Source organism: Melitaea cinxia, chromosome 8 (genome assembly GCF_905220565.1).
Source record: "Melitaea cinxia chromosome 8, ilMelCinx1.1, whole genome shotgun sequence".
NCBI classification, from domain to species: domain Eukaryota; kingdom Metazoa; phylum Arthropoda; class Insecta; order Lepidoptera; family Nymphalidae; genus Melitaea; species Melitaea cinxia.
The window spans coordinates 12,488,131-12,508,646 of NC_059401.1; the positions used below are offsets into that span (position 1 = coordinate 12,488,131).

At 36.5% G+C, this 20,516-nt stretch overlaps 1 protein-coding gene and 1 long non-coding RNA gene across 2 annotated transcripts; one reads left to right on the forward strand and one right to left on the reverse strand.

Moving 5' to 3' along the window:
- Positions 1-1,657: 1,657 nt before the first annotated feature.
- LOC123655621 lies at positions 1,658-5,494 on the reverse strand. The gene is made up of 2 exons (XR_006743434.1): positions 5,221-5,494; positions 1,658-1,838 (listed from the first exon to the last, which is right to left on the reverse strand). It is a non-coding gene; the product is annotated as an uncharacterized LOC123655621 (long non-coding RNA).
- A 1,607-nt stretch (positions 5,495-7,101) lies between these two features.
- On the forward strand, positions 7,102-20,058 carry LOC123656031. Its single transcript, XM_045591753.1, has 15 exons — positions 7,102-7,105; positions 9,196-9,471; positions 10,008-10,158; positions 10,751-10,917; positions 11,931-12,025; positions 12,245-12,419; positions 12,697-12,907; positions 13,326-13,472; positions 14,554-14,723; positions 15,726-15,823; positions 16,085-16,225; positions 16,303-16,401; positions 17,110-17,218; positions 18,919-19,045; positions 19,836-20,058. The coding sequence occupies exons 1-15, from the start codon at positions 7,102-7,104 to the stop codon at positions 19,966-19,968; spliced, it is 2,103 nt and encodes a 700-aa protein (XP_045447709.1). The 3' UTR covers positions 19,969-20,058.
- Positions 20,059-20,516: the final 458 nt, after the last annotated feature.

The window sequence follows — 20,516 nt, forward strand, 5'->3', positions numbered from 1 at the left end:
GCCCCCGCGCCGGAGGGTATCCATGATGGATTTTCCCCACGTAAAAAAAAAGTATCGCTAGTTGACTATAATCACAGTTTATTATAATCGTTTACCTATTTTAATACGTTATATTCCTTACAATAAAGTAGTTTTGTACTTTAAATTTGATTGAATCAAAATTCAACTTTAAATCTACGATACTCGACGTAGTTAGCAAATTAAATCAGTCAAGATGGCACTTCTAATTGTTCTATTGCAATGCTTCTTTTGTCATGTTCTAGGTTGAGGCTGGCTAACTAATCTGATAATGTCACGATACGAATTTGATGAGAACTCTGTTTTGTTTTTATATATACTTGTAATTTGTGAAAAACAAGAATTGGATATAATAATTATAATATATATATATATATATAAAATATACTAGTGAAGGAAATAAATATAGGTACTCCAGCGTGAACAATACAATTCAGTAGATACTAATGACCGTCTCATAAAACAAAATTATATACTTAGATATTTATTTCAAAATATATTTATTGATGTATTCATAACAAATCAACGTTAATAAAATTGTCTTTTAATACTTAGTTTTAATGTCTGATATTACTAAAAATTTATCAAATTATGTTTAACTTTTAACTATTGTAGAAGTTGTCTATGTTATTCTATAGTAGTGTAACTAACATTTTTTTCGCTAACTATATTGCAATTTCCATTGCTTATTTAATTTTACTTCCAGTTTATTATGCACGTTTATTATTACTATATTAGAAAAATAATTATTAGATAAGAGAAAAAAAGGTTGTCAGGAATTTATAAACATTTTGTAACATTGAGAATAGGTTCGATTCGTTCGATCACAGCTCGGATCGTTTCCCGGATGGATATTTGAATTTGTAAAAATTATTCTTTCTGGTTCGGAGTTCTGTCCTTGTGTAGCACGTTAAGCTGTCATACACCTGATAGTGATCGTTACCTACTCATAGTAAGGAATAGGTATATCCGCCAATCCGCAGTGGAGCAGCGTGGTGGACTGAGTTTCAACCCTTCTGGTACATGGAGAAATAAAACTATGTCCAACAGTTAGTTTGCACTTTGAACTCCTTTGCTACCCGGTATCTGCTAAAGCCACTGTGAATTAAACTTAACATTGCTTCTATCGGGGTCGGGAGCATGCGCTGAAAAAATTTCAGCTTTTATGAAATGACGAGTCTGCCTTTCCCAAGCTTTATAAATTAGTGATATTTTTACATTTCCCGCAGCATTGCCGCATTTCTGGCATATGAAGAATGGGTTAGCGGCCGAAATTTTTTTGTGACACATAAGCGACGCGTTGGCGGAGGTTGACTTGTCAGCAATTGGCTGTTGCCCTAGAGTTAGTAGGTTCGATTCCCGTGCGTAACGAACTTTTTTAGACATTTGCCTTGGTGTTATTTCTAGTATGTATCCGACCGAATTTCGGCCATGGCGACCACTTCGACCCCTTACAGGGCTAGACGCTGGTGCGCACGGAGATGGCTTATATATTTTTCGTTTGCTAGCAAACAATTATTTATTATCTAGTTCGTTCATAATAGGAAAACAAAAAAAAAATAACAAATATTTTTAAACTATTTATATTATTATACTAAGTAAAATTAAAAAAATATATTTTTAGACTAAACAACGTAAATCGTTGAAAATATATTTTAATTTTTTTTAATACATATTACATTATTATCTATTTTCAAGGGCTTAAAGCCTTCAGGGCATTTTGTCGCTTCGATAACTTTAGTCATAACATTGGCGTCCACTAGTAAAAGCAGGCATGCCAATATAAGCACAGCAAACAGAAGATAACTCTGAGAAAACATCTGAAAATAAAGTAAAATGATGTTATTTTATGTACGTCGCTTCGGGTAATACATTTAAATCTATACATCTATACAAATAAATAAAATTGTATTGTATTGTAAAATTGGAGTGTCTGATTGTAATATTAAAATAAACGCTTTTATAAATGCATATGGATGTATACACGGTACATATACCAAAATAACGTTTTTTATAATTTTTATCTCTGTCTGTTTATCTGTCTGTTTGTTCTGGCTAATCTCTGGAACGACTGGACCGATTTTGACTTGACTTTTACTGGCAGATAGCTGATATAATAAGAAATAACTTAGGACACTTTTATTTTATAGATTTATTTATTTTATAACTCTACGAACTGAAAAATAACATTACACGCGGACGAAGTCGCGGGCACAGCTAGTTAACACAGTTAGTTATAAATAAAAGCGCATCACACAACTCTTTTCTACACCACCACAAAAAACATCTGTATGGCCTATACAAATATTCGCCATTTATCGAATCTACGATTGCTACTGCAACAGGTAGTGACTGTAACGTTTGCATCAATCTGTCGCGTCGTCAACACTCCTCATACGCTACAAATATTTAGGGATTCTACGATTATTTGAAACTTGTAAAATCATGTACTAAACAAGCTTTTATTACAAGATATTAACTTTTATTAACATTAACTATCCATAACTAATTCAAGATTAGGCTATATTCTATTGAATTTTAACTACTTAGTCAGTCAGTCAGTCAGTTGAGCCTATTGCAGTCCACTGCTGATAGGCTTTCCTAAGTTTGCGCCAGACAATCTGGTTTTCTGCAATCCTCATCCAGCCTACACCGGCAATCTGACGTAGATCGTCGGTCCAACGGGCCCGGAGAATGACCCACACTGTGTTTGCCAAGACGCGGTCTCCACTCCAGGACACGTTTGCTCCAACGGCCACCGGTCCTGCGACACAGGTGACCAGCCCAATGCCACAGAAGGTTGACTTCCTAATTCTGTGGGCTATGTCGCTTACTTTCGTTCTCTCGTGGATAGTCTCATTTCTAATCCTATCTTTGAGAGAAACCCCAAGCATAGTCCGTTCCATTGCACGTTGAGCGACTTTAAACTTGTGATCCAATCTCTTCGTCAGTGTCCACATCCCGGCTTCGTACGTAAAGACACGCAGGACGCATTGCTTGAAAATTTTGGTTTTCAAGCTTTGCGAAATCTTCGAAAGAAGCCTGCCAAACGCCGCCCAGCCCAACCGAATGCTCCTATCGGCCTCATTCTCGAAGATGTTGCGGTCTAGTTGGATGGTATGGCCTAGGTCAACATAATCCTGAACAACTTAGAGAACGGTACCGTCGACCGATACCGGTCTCGGTATTATAATTGGTTGTTAAACATAACTTTTGTTTTGTCCAAGTTCATATACTGAGACAGACTCGTCAGGAGGACTCGTTTAGGCCGCCCAGCATTAATATATAATTTATAATTAATAAAATAATATTTTTTGAGACATTAGTGTTAAAATAATATAGTATTGTAAGGAAAGGGAAAAGTTAAGGTAATTGTAAAGTCAACACTTGAAAATAACTATCTCAATGAAATCGTTACCCTATACATCACTACATAGTACAAAACAAAGTCGCTTTCTCTGTCCCTATGTCCCTATGTATGCTTAAATCTTTAAAACTACCCAACAGATTTTGATGCGGTTTTTTTTTAATAGATAGAGTGATTAAAGGAAAGGTTTATATGTATAATAACATCCATTAAATAGTGGAGAAATACTGTTATTTTTGAGGTTTCTAATGTGATGTCATAAATATTTACATTTTTTTCGCTTACATTGCAAACGCAGCCTGAACCCTACGAGATTTATCAAAATAATGTACTAAGTATTGTACACATTGAAAAGGTCTATAGAAAACTTTGCTATGGTATATGTCTATCTCTTATGGATATCCCACAATAACATTTTTTTGCCATTTACTTTTTACGACAAATAATGCCTAATTTTCAAAGCGATTTTAACCAATACAGCATTAATCTTTATCTAATTAAATACCTTAAATACATTGTTGATTTAATATAGATCTATACGGCCCTTTACAGCATATGATTTAAATGAACATTTTCGAAGATATTACAGATTTAAAAATTGCGGTACGTAGCGTTTGCAGCGGTTCCGGCCGGCTTTTAAACAAAGTTAAAGTTAACGCGTGAATGAAGAAATCAATGAAGAATGAAAATAATGAAGAAATCAAAAATACTGGATCGATTTTAGTCATTTTTTCAGTGAATGACATTGGCTATAATTATATTTTATACCCGTGCGAAGCTGGAGCGGGTCGCTAGTACATAATAAATAGACATTATACACGCATTGTAGTTATTAAAAGGCTTAACTGAGGTAGGGCACAGCAGGAAATTTCCTGTTCAAAATCTGGAGCAGCCGCATTGGAAAGTACCTCGACCTTACAGAAGATCACAGCTAAATAACTGCTTCCAAGCAGTGTTGTGTCCCTGTGATAAGAGCTCCTGGGGAGAGTCAGGGTGGGGTCTTCCCCTGACCTATTATAAAAACATGTTTAGTTATTTAATGTTTTTATTAATTTCTCCTATATGGTATTATAGATTTAGTTCAGTAATAAGTAATATATTATGTATAACATAAAAGTCTTGGAATTAATATTTTTTGTATGAAATAGAAAGTAAATCGTAAAAGAAGTAAGGAAAATTTTGTAAGTTTTATTCTTGATTCACTTAATGTTTTGGGTACTTACAATCAAATAATTATATACACTTTGAATTGCAAACATTATATGATATTGTATGTAACATTTACAAATTAGTTACGTTTCCAGTAATTAATTTATTTTTAAAGACCAAATTGTTGTGTGTGTGTGTGTGTGTGTGTGTGTGTGTGTGTGTGTGTGTGTGTTTATCGGTCACTTCTGATATTACTTATAAAATATTTAATATATGTTTAAAACAATTAAAACAGAATACAATGTACGGAACTACGATATATGGCAGACAATGGACTAAACTAGAAAATTGCTTCTAAAGTAAGATTTGTTTAATGATAAAATTTTTATTATTTCAATCCACGAACATAATAGATTATAACGTAAAATAATTTAGGTTTAAACGGAAATACCATACCTAAATAAAATTCTACAAGTATGTATAGTATAAAAACAAGAGATGATAACTATTTTGTAACTTTTACACCAACTAAGTAATTGACAACTTACAAATAAACAAAATAAGCAGCGACAAAAAACAATATAACAAAATACGTTAACAATAAAAGTAGTTTTAAAATGTATTTGGTTTCTGGCGTTTATTTACTGCAGGAATTAATAAATTTCTAATGTAAGGTAAATACTCACAATTTGATGATAAAGCTTTCGATTTTATTAGAACAACTCGACACCAAGAGTCTCGTCAAGGCACTGCGCACATCTCGTTCGAACTGGTTTCGCTTTGCTATATACCGTATAGTGACCCAATGCAAATCAAATAATACAACAAAACTTTTATCAATCCAAATGCAGATTTTCCTGTTTATTTAAAAATATATTGTTATTTATGATTATTGGCTTGTCTCTCGCGTTTTCCACGATGATCATAAGGAGTGTAATTTATGTTTCTGGCCTCGTATGTAGATCCGTTTTTAAATTTCCTTGGAAGTTTTAAATAGATAAACCGATTTCTACGAATTTGTCATCATTAAATTACTTATTGGTGGTGTGAGTGTAACTCAGCACATTAAGTAAATGAATAAAATAGCCTATTTTTGGTGATATGAACTTGATGGTAGTTAATTAAGGGTGATATTTCAGAATTTAATTGTTTTTTTTTTACTTAGTTTTCCGATTATAATATTAAAATGGACGTTAAAAATATGATTACAAATATTTTCGTGCATATATTAATATTCATTGCTCATAATGTATCTACTTACTTATTGTTTGATTAAAATTAAAATTTGTTGTAGATATACCTATTAGTAATTTTTTTTAAACAGAGTAAACATTTTTTACCGTCTTCCAAAAAAGGAGGAGGTTATCACTTAACTTTTCACTGGGTGGAAGGATTTCCACGATTCTTTTTTCAGTCGAAAGGTAGTGCGTGTCATGCGTGGTCCCATTTAAATTTAATCGAGATCTAATGAGTAATTGTTGAGTTATCCCTGATAATGTGCACCTATTTACGCTTGCGTATTGTATTTTTCCGTTTACCTACGTTGTATTAATGGCCTATGTAATTGAAATCGTTTTTTTTTCGTTTGCGAGTAAACACAATTATTCAAATTCTACTTTTAAAAGAGACACGATTTCACTCCCGCGTCTATCTCATTTCTTAACACTAAACGTACCATACTTCATTACTTCATTCATTATGTTGATGTATTACTATATTCATTCATTTATAAAAAAGAATATTAAACATATTTTTGTTGTTGTGTTCCATGCATGATAAGTTCGCTCAGTGACATCTTTTTTGCATACGCGAATCTCAAATTTTGATTAATTTCTTTTATTATCTACCTACTTCTGGTAACAGGGGTTCGCTTCAGCCTGTAATATCCCACTACTGGACATAGGCTTCTTTCCCCACGTAGGAGAAGGATCGAAGCTTAATCCACCACGCTACTCCAATGCGGGTTGACGGATATATTCCATAGTATGAGTAACGATCGCTATCAGGTGTACATAATAACAACCCGGCCCGACGGTTGAACGTGCTCTCCGAAGCACGGTGGGGAGACCCACTAGGACTGCACAAACACCCAGACAACGGCAAACACCTGTATGGCCAATACAAATGTTTGTCATGAGCGAGACTACTTATTAGTAATTTAATCAGGAAATCTCATCTCATCCTGATCAGGTCCAGACAAATATTCTGCGTTACATACCTTATCCGGTCCAGATCGGGCATGCCCGGTCCGGTCCTGCTAAGGAACACGAAAAAATTTCTACTCGGGGTTTCTAATTGTGGAGGCCTATGTCCAGCAGTAAACTGCAATAGCCTGAAATGATTGCGCAGTAGTGTACATTTTCAACACCTGAATTTATTTAGGGAAACCATCAGTAGCTACATGTGGCCCAGGCTTAAGGAATAAAATTACATCTAGTTCCAAACTCGACACTCGAGAAACGTCGTCTTCCTTGAATTAGCAAAAATTCAAATGCAGTAGCCTGTTTCATATTATTTCTTTTGGTTTATCTTGTGAGGCTTGCAATCACTCTAAATATATAATTAAAATGGGTGCCCGTCCATAAGTAGATCCTGATTGTGTGTACAACTTGCCAATTTTTTCCTTCGGTTACAATTTCAATGCATCGTTCTTCTTTTTAACTATCAAATTTGAATAAATGTCTTTTTCTTCTGATCTATTCAAAAAGCTCTCGTTATCACTTTCTTCACCAAAGGACTTGCTTCCATTTATAACGCAACATGAATCATTTGTTTTTAATAAACTTTCAATTATTTCTTCTTCACTAAATAATTCTGAACGCTCGTTTTTTATATAATTCTATATTTGTAATAATTTCAAATAATTTGATGTTTAGCTGTTTTGGCTAATATATAGCTTTATAAATAGAAAAACAGAACAAAAATTATTGAGGTATAAAATAGCAATGTATCCACTAAAATATAAAATAACACAATCACAGTAAACTTCAATAATAAAACTCGTCTTGTCACATACTAAAATATTTAAATTTTAAGGATTACACCCAAATTCTATTGGGGGTCAAATGATCCCTTACGGTAGCTAAGCCAAGTTTAATAGTAAAGCCGTAATAGTAATAAAGTAATAATTAAAAAAAAACAAAAAACCCGCCTGCGTGAAGAACAACTACCTAATAGAAAATCAACTGAAAAAGCAGGAACAAGATAAAAATTCAATATGCACACAAAGTCAGCGAAATAAATAGAAACAATATCAAACATTTTGTGCTGTACATTTAAAATATATTAATACGGTAGTCCTTCGAAACTTTATGCAACGTCGTACATAATATGCAGTCGGAGGCATGGACAAAGAGAGAATGATTTGACTTATCCTTCAATTTCATGCCTCCGACTGCATATTATGTACGACGTTGCATAAAGTTTCGAAGGACTACCGTATTAATATATTTTAAATGTACAGCACAAAATGTTTGATATTGTTTCTATTTATTTCGCTGACTTTGTGTGCATATTGAATTTTTATCTTGTTCCTGCTTTTTCAGTTGATTTTCTATTAGTTGTTCTTCACGCAGGCGGGTTTTTTGTTTTTTTTTTTTTTTTTTTTTAATTATTACTTTATTTATGTCTTTTTAGTCAGACAAATTACGTAATCGGTTCAATTCATTAAAACAGTTTACATCATGTGGTTGATTAAGTAATTTTTTAGGGTCAAGAGAACTGATAGCAAGCCCGGAGAAAGATCTCACTCTGCTTAAAGCAACGTAAGCCTGACCTTTAGCAAATAGGTGACTGCTTAAGTCAACAACTATTAGTTTTAATATAATGAAATTATTATTAAAATTATTTGTTTGTATTTGGTATTATGTATTTGTTATTGATTTTATTAATGTAATTGTAAATTGGTGTGACATTTATTAATTTTTATTTGTAATTTTAATTGTATATTTTTTTTAACCATTGTATTTTATTAGAAAGGCTACACCCCGAAGTTGATCGTCGCCTAGGAGGCGAGTTTGGCATGGCATAGGCGTGGGAATGAGCAAAGTCCACATTTTTTAAACTTTAATATTGTATTTCTTTATTAGTATTACGGCAATAATAATCATGATATACCTTTTTAAAATCCTTGTATTGTACCCTTCAATTTGATACCCATATTGTAGTATTCGAGAAAAATTTTTTTTTCAAAAACTACAATGGCTTCGCGCAGCCGCCATGTTTGATTTTTTTTGTAATGTCACCTATCTAAAAACACTTGGGCAGCTAAGACGAACCTAACGCTACCTCAATTATGTAAATCCGTTCAGTGGTTCTGGAAATATGAGGTAGTAAAGAATATTACATACAAACATACATACATACAAGATACGCGCGAAAAACATAACCCTTCCTTGGCAGTCGGGTAATTAGGAGAGTACCCAATATTTAAAAATAATTATTTTTATTTGTAACGTATTGGAAGAAAACTGTGGCTTTAAAAATTAATTTTCTTTTAAAAAAAGAGTCATTTGACTACTCTTGGTAGGTTTAGAGCTAAGGAGTAAACTCCAAAAAATTGCTAATTATTATCTCTATATTTATTTATGATTCACGTCACCATTAAATATGCACTTAATTAGTTTTTTTTTTTTTTTTTTAAATAAAATCGGTGTTATCAGATAGTGAACGACGATGTCAACCGCCTCAAACGCAGAGCTTTGTAAGATGGTCGGGGATGACACCTGACCTAATCACCCCAGTGTTCGTCTACTCGGCCAGCGGGGACGAAGAATCTTTGACTGGTGCCTGCCTCGCTCGATGTAGAGAACTCGATGATTGTGCTGCGGTGATTATTGCTTACACGAAGGGCAACTGTCAAGGGATAGCGGAAACTCGTGTAACTCAGTTCAGCACGGATAACGAAGTTGCCTATTTCAACAAAGTTTGTATAAAATGTAAGCTGCTTTTAGTCTTATGTCTCTTATAAATCATAGTAAGTATTATATGATGTTTTTAAAAAAGGGTAAATATTAAATAAATAATTTGCGATAGTTAAAATTTTACTCATTTCACTGTATTTATAATTTACATATTTAGCATATATTCTTATTGTCATTATTGATTGTTGTAAAATAGATTAATTACTTTCTTTTTAGGGTTCCATACCGCAAAAGGAAAAAATGGAACCCTTATAGGATCACTTTGTTGTCCGTCTGTCTGTCAAGACCTGGGTCTTAACTCTTTTTCTCAGGCACGTGTGTAGGTATCAAGATGAAATTTTGTATCAAATATTCAGGTCTACTGTCCCTTGGAGCTGTGAAAAACTTAAACTTCTAAGCTAACGCAATCAAAAGATACAGCTGTTTATGCTGCAAATTTTCGACACTCGCAAGGGAATCAAAACCTACAGAGTATTTCCCTTGAATTCACTCACTCATTCCTTCATTATTGTCATGTGTTTTTGTTATAAATTTAATTATCGTATTTACAGTACCAGGTAACTGCAATAACAGCTGGTGGGTCTTAGAGAGCACGCCGGGGTACTACTTGAACTCTGATGGACCATATATAAAAGTTATTACGAATACAACCGTCCAGGAATGCTATAACGTCATTTTTTCTACAAACGAAAAAATTTACCGGTATTTTAATGAGCAATTTTTAACCTAAAATTTAAATTTCGACATAGTTATAATTATGACGAATAATCTTATGGTATGATGAGGAACGTTTTATAAATGTTAACAAACGGTTAGATTATTTTTGAGAGAGTATACCTATTTGTATTTGTGAATTTTGTATGTTTATGATACCCCGGAAAATGCCTATAAAGGATCGTTCATTATGCTAAGTAATAGGTATATCACTTTCAAATCTGCAGCGGATTTTCCACTACGTGTTTTATAGACGGCCCCTTATAGAACCTGCGATCGCTAGCGCGATGGCCAGAAGATGTGACAATAGAATGTTACAAAAGGAAGTGGTCGTGTTTTCATAGTCTTATTGACTTTTTGATGAGACGAATGGATGTAACTACACTATTTTCTTTTGACTATGCTGAACTCAACTAATGTACAAGGATCTTAACAGCCTGATTCATCGTGTTTAGGTTAAAACGAACTGTCCAATCCACAAAGTGACATCCTTACAATTGTGTATACCTACATATACTAAAACAAGTATGTATGGCTTATAAAAATATTTGATTATAAGATAATAACATACTATCTTCAGGTCATCACAGTGGGTGTATCCAGACAGCGCGTCTGATGCGTTCACTTTGTCTGATTCGGCGGTCGGAAATTGTATTCTAAACGGAGAAAATAAGTTTACCGAACCCGAGTCATACCGGGTGTCTAACTATTACACGATCTACATTGAAAACCAATGTGGACATGACTGTGAGTACCGTAATCTCTTATTTATATAAGATGGTGGATATCTGCCGTTCTGTCATAACATCACCAAATTTTTCTGGATGGATTTTAATTAACTCCTCTAACTTTTATTTCTTAGGGATTTGATTCTTATTGTTTACTATTGCGATGATTACATTAGGCATTAACTTATTAAAAAATTTAACACTATGGGTTCAGCGATATTAAAATAAAATATTTTATTAGCTTTCATTTTTTAAATATATTCTAAAGAAGTTTAGGTAAGACTTTCGTCTTGAACATTGAGTTACATCCTAGTCCCCAATCCTTACGTACTATCCGTACGTACGTAGGTACTTATTTTTTAATCGGGACAATAATTGTGCATATGTCATTATCTTTGGGATGAACTAATATCAATCCCGCTCATAATGGGATCTTTAGGTATACGATTTTTAACGCTTCAGCCTGTAATATCCCTCTGTTGGGCATATGTCTTTCTTCCCATGTAGAAGAAGGATCAGAGGAGATTCATACCGCTGCTCCAATGCGGGTCAGCGCATATATAATTCCTACTATGAGTAACGATCGCTATCAGGTCTACATGATAACAACCGGGACTGACGGCTTAACGTGTTCTCCAAGGCACGGTGGGGAGACCACAAGGACTCCACAAACACCCAGACCACGGCAAATATCTGTATGGCCAATACAAATGTTTTTCATGTGCAGTGATCGAACCCACAACCGCCAACGTAACAGCCACAAGCCAGTGCTGTGATCAACGCGTCGTTGATTGTTAGGAAAATGGTTGATGAAATTTTTCTGCATCTCATATGATTTCATTTATTATTTACTAGATTCACCGATAAATTAGATTATCAATTACATTAACACCATTTTGTTATAACATTTTAGTGTGCATATCAAGACATTGCATTGCTTTGCTTTTTTTTTATCAATATATTGTGCTTAACTAACTACTAATACTATTTAAAACGACCAGTAATTTAAAAGAATACCAATTTCTATTTCAGATCCGAAAAAAATTGACAGATGTTCTTATGAAGAATACTACAACCAAACAATAAAGCACGTAGATTTGACTGCGAAGAATTATACGAAAGATGAGGTACTTAATGTTTTAACTGTTAGGCATTTGTTTATAGCTATAGCAGCTATTTCTAGAACAAAAAGAAGGGTTATATTCGGTACTAGGATTTTTTTGAATACAAGACTAATTTAAGTAGCATAAAATTTTGTTTGTACATACTTAACAAGGAAATTCTGCCGATGAGCTAGGCAAGCTTTATTTTATAAACTAAATAAAAAAACTGCGTTATATTTTTAGTGTAAATTCGCTTGTGAACGGGAAAAGCGATTTGTATGTCGTGGTTTCACATGGACCGCGACGTCATCGCGCGGTCTCTGCGACCTGCACAGCGAGGACCTCGTCACCAGCGGCTCCTGGTTGCTGCGCCGTATCTCCGGTGCTACATACTACCGCCGTGTCACTTGTCTCAATAGTAAGTTACTTATTACTGTTACTGGCATTTTAGTAAACGCAGCAGTTCCTTATTCCTTTTAATTTTTACGCATGTTTATTTAATAAGGCTTACTACATTTACATACAAAAAATTTCACAGATTTCACTATTATATTATTTTGGATAATAAGTTAAAGAAATGTTGTGATAATTGTTTTACTTACAGCTATAAACCATATAATACTCAAAGAATAACATCCTAACAGAGGGTTTTGAATTTGTCTATATTGCCTTCACATAGTAGCGTGTTATTTCAGTAAGCGTAGAGTGCGAAGCATCGCACCTAGTAGTGACGTACCGGCCGCGCGGCGTATTCCGCGGCCGCGTGTACGTGCCCGGGCGCGGCGAGCGATGCGGGGCGCGCGCCCTCGGAGCCGCGCCCGTGCGCCTCGCACTACCGCTGCACGGAGACTGCGATGTTAACTTCGCTTATGCCATCACCAAAGGGCCTAATGGAGTTGTCAATAGGTATGTTTTTTTATAGGTCAGCAAACAAGCGTACGGCCCACATACCCGTAAGCACCCGTACCCGTAAGCGGTTACGGTAGCTTATGGACGCCTGGAAAACCAGGAGCATTGACACCGCGTTGCCGACCGAACCCCGATCCTCTGCAAGAGCTCGGGCTACCTTACTTACCACAGGAAAACAACACCAGCAGACAGCAGTATTATTGCAAAGCTGTATTTGCACTTACGACTTTTTTCACTAGCTTTCAAGTAGGTACAGCTTTCACATAAGTTGACAGGTAAAGTGGAGTTTGATAATGAAAAAGTACTGTATCTCATAAACTTTTGTTCGGTAAAACCTATTATAAATAATTTTTGTTCATATTAATTCGTCTAAATTTCGTAAATGTGCGTTAATCACATTTTTGAATATGTACAGAACAATGGCATACGTGATGCTGATGATCCAGAGCAACCCCATCATCCAGACGGCGGGCGACCGCTGGGTGCGTGTTGGCTGCTCCCCCGGCGCCGGCGCCAAGGGGTACACCAAGGTCGACACCACCGTCGCTGTCAAGGACACGGGGTAAAATATCATCGGAATTTTCCTTAAACGATAATTTTTTGGCACTTTCTCGGTCGTTCGGAAGTTACAGCACTTTTATATAAATAAACAACGCTTCACACTCAATGGCCCCCAGAAGGATTATCTCCTATGTCGGGTTCCGGGAACACACATTGTTCCGATTTACAGCGCCGGCGAGTAATTCGTCGCTTCGGTTGCTTCAATTCGCATACTTTAGATTTATAAACATTTTTGAATATCATATCAAAAATTGACCGCTCCAGCGGGGTTCGAACCCGCGTCTCCGACTTGCCGTGTCGGCGCTCTAGCCAATTAAGCTATGGAACGATGCACCCGCTCGAGCGAAATTTTCGATATGATAATTTTTTAATTTTCGGTTTAAGCGAACCGTGGCGCCGTCTATAGTGAGCTCTTTACAGAAACCCGTAACTATTCAAAGTTTCATATTACAATGAAAATCTTTGACAGGAGACGAACACCGTGCTATTTTTAGATTTATATTTAAACATACCTACATTATCTCTCACTAAAACGTTGTGTCAAAGATACCATTAGCTCGCATCAAAATAATTGTAAATATTGTAATAAAGTATAAGAAGAAACTTTTGGGTTTAATTTAATCCCCAGGATGTCTTTGAAGACACACATACACAATATATTACACAAGCACAAACGCCCAGATGACGACAAACATCTATAATTATGGCCAGTACTAATTATTGTTATGTGCGGGGATCGAGCCCGCGACCTGCGCAAACAACCAGCGTTATGGACGCTGCGCCAACGCGTCGTCTTTTAGTGCTTTTAAACGTTACTAAATTAAAGGATCGAAATATGACTTACGCTAGCATAGCTTCAAGTAACAGCTAATGATAAGTACAATAATTATGCTTTATTATCAACATTTATACTATTTTAACTATCCTCCCACCCGCAGTGGAGCAGCGTGATGGATTAAGTTCCTACATGGAGAAAGAGGCCTCTGGCCCTGTCGCACTGTTGTGCGATGTTGTAGGCTGAATCGATATTACTTGAAATTGATATATCTTAATAATTAATAAGCCGGCATTTTAACCAATAGACGGCCATCGCTGGCCAGCGAGTCGTCGCTGGAGGAGGACGACGCCCACCTGGGCGCGAGCGCCGTGTTCGGCGGGGGCGCGCGCGTGGCGCTGTCCACGGTGCGAGCGCGCGCGGGCGACGGCGCCGTGGCGCTCGGAGAGCCTCTCGAGCTTCGAATCGAAACCACAGGTCGAAACTTTCACTTAACTATTATATTTAAAATTTAAAAATCCCATACGCAATAAATTCTTTTTATGCCGAAAATGCTTACATCTTTTTGCTGCTTCGAACTACTGGTTCGATTCTTACCAAAAGCTAAAGAACAACCGCAAGGAAACTCTGCCTTATACTACTGTTTTGAAAAAGAGAATTTTGATATTTCGAGTTAAGTAACATTACAGACTGCAGACAAATTATTTTATTTTCACACAGTGTACTAAGAGTACTATTCACGCTGAAAATGAGTGAGTCTCAAAGTTGAGCAAATTTCTTTGTACATAAAAATGCTAGGCGTTTAACTAAGGCAGGGCACAATATGAAATATCACTAATTAAAATCTGGAGCAGCCCGACTGGACAATTATTTCGACCTCACAGAAGATCACAGCTAAATAGCAATGATTTCAAGCAGTGTTGTTTTTATGTGGTGAGTAAGGTAACCAGAGCTCTTGGGCAGGCGGATTAGGCGTAGGGTTGACAACGCGCTTGCGATACTACTGGTGTTGCAGGCGCCTGTCACCACGCTGGGCAAGTGGGTTGGTGACCGCAGGGCTGGCTTTGTCGCACCGAAGACGCTGCTGCCCGTCTTCGGCCTGTGTATTTCAAAGCCAGCAGTTGGATAGTTATCTCGCAATCGGTCGGCTTTATAAGTTCCAAGGTGGTAGTGGAACTGTGTTATCCCTTAACCACCTCTTAGGGCACCCACGGAAAGAGAGAGGTGCCTATATTCTTTACTGTCGTAACCACACAGCATAAGTTTTTCTTTTTTATATAAAAATGAAAAAAAGTTAAATGAGACTAGTAAACTTGAACTGTAACTTACAGCTCACTGATTAATTATTGAAAAATTAATGCTTTATTTATTTAATACTTAAAAATTTCCCAAAACACAACGAATGAATGTGGCTATACAAGTTAATTTTGTGAGAATAATTACTTACTACTATTGATAGTCTTCTCTAACGTCCCATAGATGAAAAAGAAATCGAGGCTTATCATTTGGTGGCATCTTCGAGACTTGGCGATAGCTCCGTTTTATTACTAGATAACAATGGGTGTCCAACAGGGCAGGTAATATAAAGCTTTTATAATTATTATGAATTCTAATACTTTACTACGAAAACATTGTCAGTAAAAATTACCTGTTTTATTTATAAGGACATTATTTTATTTACTTCTTTAACCAAAACTTTTGATCTAAAAATATTGTTATTATTTCAATGAGAGGATTTTAACTTTTATATATTGTATTATCTAAATATATTAATATTTAATATGAGTTTTTTAACTGTGCGTTTCATTATATTACATTACATTTATGTTTACTTTCAGGTTGATTTCCCGTCATTTACAAGGTCTTATATTGGAGGAACCCAGCGCCTATCAGCGCAGTTCAAAGCGTTTCGTTTTCCTACTTCTCAAGTGGTACGATTCTCTGTCATGGTCAAATTTTGCGATGAAAAATGTCCAGCGGTATGTATCTTATATTTATTTTATTGATATTGAATTGTTGCTTTTGACTGCAGTTTATTCAAGTCATAATTTTTTAGGTAAACTGTGGTAAAATTGAACAGTTGCGAAATGCACGAGGTACTAATGAAACGTTGGACACGATAGACGCTCTGGTTTCTGAGACCGGCAGGCAAGAGGTAAATTATAATTTAAAATAGTAAAAAAAGTCATTCATTTATTTGTATAAATGACTTCTACGACTACTAGTGTCTAAGTTACACGGATGTTTTCGCCAAGGCTCCGTAAAGTGGAAAAGGCATAAGGGAGGTTAATTGGTAAGAGTTAACTGGAGGAGGTAATAAAAATATTCCACTCATTCAAAATATTCACTCATATTTTCATAAATGTGACGCAGGTAATGTAAACTAGGTGACTTGTGCAGTTTCGCACAAGTCACCTAGTTTCGTAATTTCAATATTTGGTATCTATATTAATAATATAAAGCTAAAGAGTTTGTTTGTTTGTATGCCACGCTAATCACAGGAACTTTTGGTTCGAATTGAAACATTCTTTTTGCGTTGGAAAGCCCATTTAATTAGGAAGGCTAATTTAGGACACCGCGGGCACAGCTAGTTTGTATGTTAAGTTTGATGCTGTACGTCGGCAGTGGTGACTAACCCGTTGGCGCAGTTTGTAGTGCTTTCTGTTCCGCGGCTTACAGGTTCAATTTCCGCCTGAGTCTGGTCGTAATATTTGTATTTATATATCTATTATTTCTATGCATATTAAAAAAAAAATACATAGAAATCGTTCAGCTGGCATCAGCCGACTGCTACCTATATAAAACACAAGCATCAAGTTGCTCGCGTGTGTGTTGCGAGACTTAAAAGCCGTGTGTTCGCCAGTGGGCGGCGGGCGCGGCGGGGCGCGGGCCGCTGCAGCTGGAGCTGCGCGTGGGCGCGCGCGCGCCGCCCGCCGACACGCTCGTGCGCGCCGACCTGCGCTCCGCGCCGCGTGAGTCGCTCCTCCTCTGCAAGAAACTAATTCACTTTGAAAAAAGATTTTCTACTTACAAACGCTTCAGCCTGTAATATCTTACTATGTCATCCCACTACTGGGCATAGGCGTCTTTTCCCATGTTGGGAAAGGATCAGAGCTTAATCCACCACGCTGCTCCAATGCGGGTTGGCGGATATATTCCCTACTATCAGTAACGATCGCTATCAGGTGTACGTGATAACAACCGGGACCGACGGCTTAACGTGCTCTCCAAGGCACGGTAGGGAGACCCACAAGGACTATTACTTTCAAACATTGCAAGTTAATGAATTGATGAAATTTGAAAACTTTAGAAACTAATTTTTTATACTTAAATTTAGGTATAAAAAATCTGTTTCTAAGTAATAAATATAATAATAAGTAGGGCGACATATTTACCACGTTCGTTGCTGGTTATTTTGTAGTAGCAATATTTCGACGGTACTATAAAAGCCGAATGAACACCATGAAGAAAGGACTGTTAACAAAAGTGTCTTTAGTAAAAGAAACGAATTTTTTACACTTGCACTGACAACAACATAATTTTGACACTAGAGGCCAGTACAACGCTCCGTTTAAACGCTAAAATATTCAAAGCGTAAGTTATGCAATAACGTACGATTATGATAGGGAACCCATACCGGGGATTTTAGGAGTGACTCGAGGGCGTCAGAATAACATAATGGGTGGTGAAATACTTCAATCATACTTGAGCCAGTGACTTAACGAGCTTAACTCGCGCCCGGGGCACAATACTACTTTTTTAGCCAATTCGAAAACGATATAATATGTCCAGCAATTTTTTGTTTTGCGGACGATTTGCCCTCCCTTGTCCCTCCTTCGCTACGCCACTGACTTACGCCCTTTATATTGTGTCGAACATCTAGGGCAATCGATCAGATTAGTAAAAAAATCATTTATTAGAAAAACTGGAGTCAGATTTTTATGCTATTCAGACGTTTCATCTTGATGTTCTCGTCGTACTGACCCAAACTCAGACAAGTTTATAGAGAAATTTTTTTAATCTGTATTTTTTTGTTATCCCTTCAGGCGGTACGCAGCTACGCTCACGACGCAAACCGGTAGATTAAAATAGATATTAATATCTGGCGCGGTACCTATTTCCTTATTACTAAATATACGCTCTTCCCACTCTCTGCTGAAAGGGTGTACCCTGTAAGCGTTAGGGAGAGCGTGTAGTGCAGTGTAACGTTTAGTGCAGCTTTATATGATGTACATACTCGTATAACCTTTTTTCTTTTTTACATCTAATCTTCACAATTCAATAGTTCTCCACGACGATCATGTAAATCTATATTTAGCTTTTTGACGTCCTCTATCATTATGACATGGTAAATTTCATTACATCATCATCATGACCTCGGTAACACCACCAGGGTAATGACACGACCACTCAATAGACACGGATTGCACGAATTTCGAAAACTAAGAACAAAGTTAACAAAAGTCACAAACAACAATTCGACGATTATCTACCCAAACATGATAGTCTAATGACATTAAAGTTTTAGCTACTTTGAAGTGCCGCTTACTTGTATGACACCACTGGTTACTGGTTCTGAACCCGCAGCGTAAGGCGAGTCGGTGCACGACAGCGCGATGGTGCGCGTGCAGTCATTAAACTTTGATTTTCGAATCTGATTCTGTACGTACAGCGGAAGACGCACTCGCGCACGACAGTGCGATGGTGTGTGTGCACGAGCTGCTGCTGGTGGCGCTGTTGCTGGCCTGGCTCGCCGTGCAGGTGCTGCTGCTGCTGGGCTGCTGCGTGCTCGTCAAGAGGTTGTTACATCTCTTACAAAGGCTACTTAATAATTGTTAAAAATATTCTAAAATATTGTCCTTATTTGTCGCATCATCATTACAGCCTATACAGTCCACTGCTGGACATAGGCCTCCACAAGTTTACGCCACAAATAACGTGAACTCATGTGTTTTGCCCATAGTCACCACGCTGGGCAGGCGGGTTGGTGACCGCAGTACTGGCTTTGTCGCACCGAAGACGCTGCTGCCCGTCTTCGGCCTGTGTATTTCAAAGCCAGCAGTTGGATGGTTATCCCGCCATCGGTCGGCTTCTTAAGTTCCAAGGTGGTTGTGGAAACTTGTTATCCCTTAGTCGCCTCTTACGACACCCACGGGAAGAGAGGGGGTGGCTAAATTCTTTAGTGCCGTAGCCACACAGCACATTTGTCGCATAATAGCTTTTATTCAATTAAAATGTAGGGATTATAAATTTGAATAATAACAGAATGTTTACGGATGATCAATTATCTTGGAATGTGATATTTTATTTATTTCTTCTATTTTCTAGACGGGAGATATTTGTAACTATTTGTATGTGTATAAATACATACTACTATAAATACATACAAATAGTTACAAATATCTATATCTATATATAGATCTTATTATACTCGTATATCTTTATAGGATCCAGATAATAAGAAACTAATCATTGTCTTTGATAAATACGTATGAGTAAACACACATTTTTAATTACTACTCTAAATAATAAAGTATTAATTTATAAAATATTATTCAACGATATTTAACGAAAGTTTTCTTTTTTCAGATATAGAAATTTAGCGGAGATGAATATGCAGAAAGATTATCATTCATTCGATAATATTGGCTTTGACACGGGATCCACTCATCGACGCGTACACTGGCCTGATCAAAACATAGATATTATACACGCATCGTAGTTATTAAAGGGCTTAACTGGGGTAGGGCACAGCAGGAAATATCCTGCTCAAAATCTGGAGCAGCCCGACTGGGGAAGTACCTCGACCTTACAGAAGATCACAGCTAAATAGTACTGCTTTCAAGCAGTGTTGTGTTCCTGTGGTGAGTAAGGTTACCAGAGCTCTTGGGTCGGGGGTAGGGTCGGTAACGCGCTTGCGATGCTTCTGGTATTGCAGGCGTCTATAATCAACGGTAATCGCTTACCATCAGATGAGCCATAGGCTTCTTGTTGTTAAAAATAAAGTTAAACCTAACTTTGTAATAAAGTTACGTTTGTATTGTAAGGGGCGATCCATAAATTACGTCACCTTTAAGGGTTAGGGGTCCAAATTTTTGTGACATCACATTTCAAAACATAATGTATCTAATTGTTAATTAAATATTAATAAAAATATTGTCGAAACTGATCTTTTAATTCAATAAATAAAAAGGAATAGGTATCAAATTGCAAAATATGTGAAGTTCTGTCAATGATCAATAAACACATTTATTGAACCGCATATCATCA

Excerpts from the sequence above, each read along its gene's own strand:
- LOC123656031 (XM_045591753.1), top strand. Across the intron at positions 12,420-12,696 it reads CCGTGTCACTTGTCTCAATA|TAAGCGTAGAGTGCGAAGCA; the intron begins GTAAGTTACTTA and ends GTGTTATTTCAG. Across the intron at positions 19,046-19,835 it reads TGCTGCGTGCTCGTCAAGAG|ATATAGAAATTTAGCGGAGA; the intron begins GTTGTTACATCT and ends TTCTTTTTTCAG.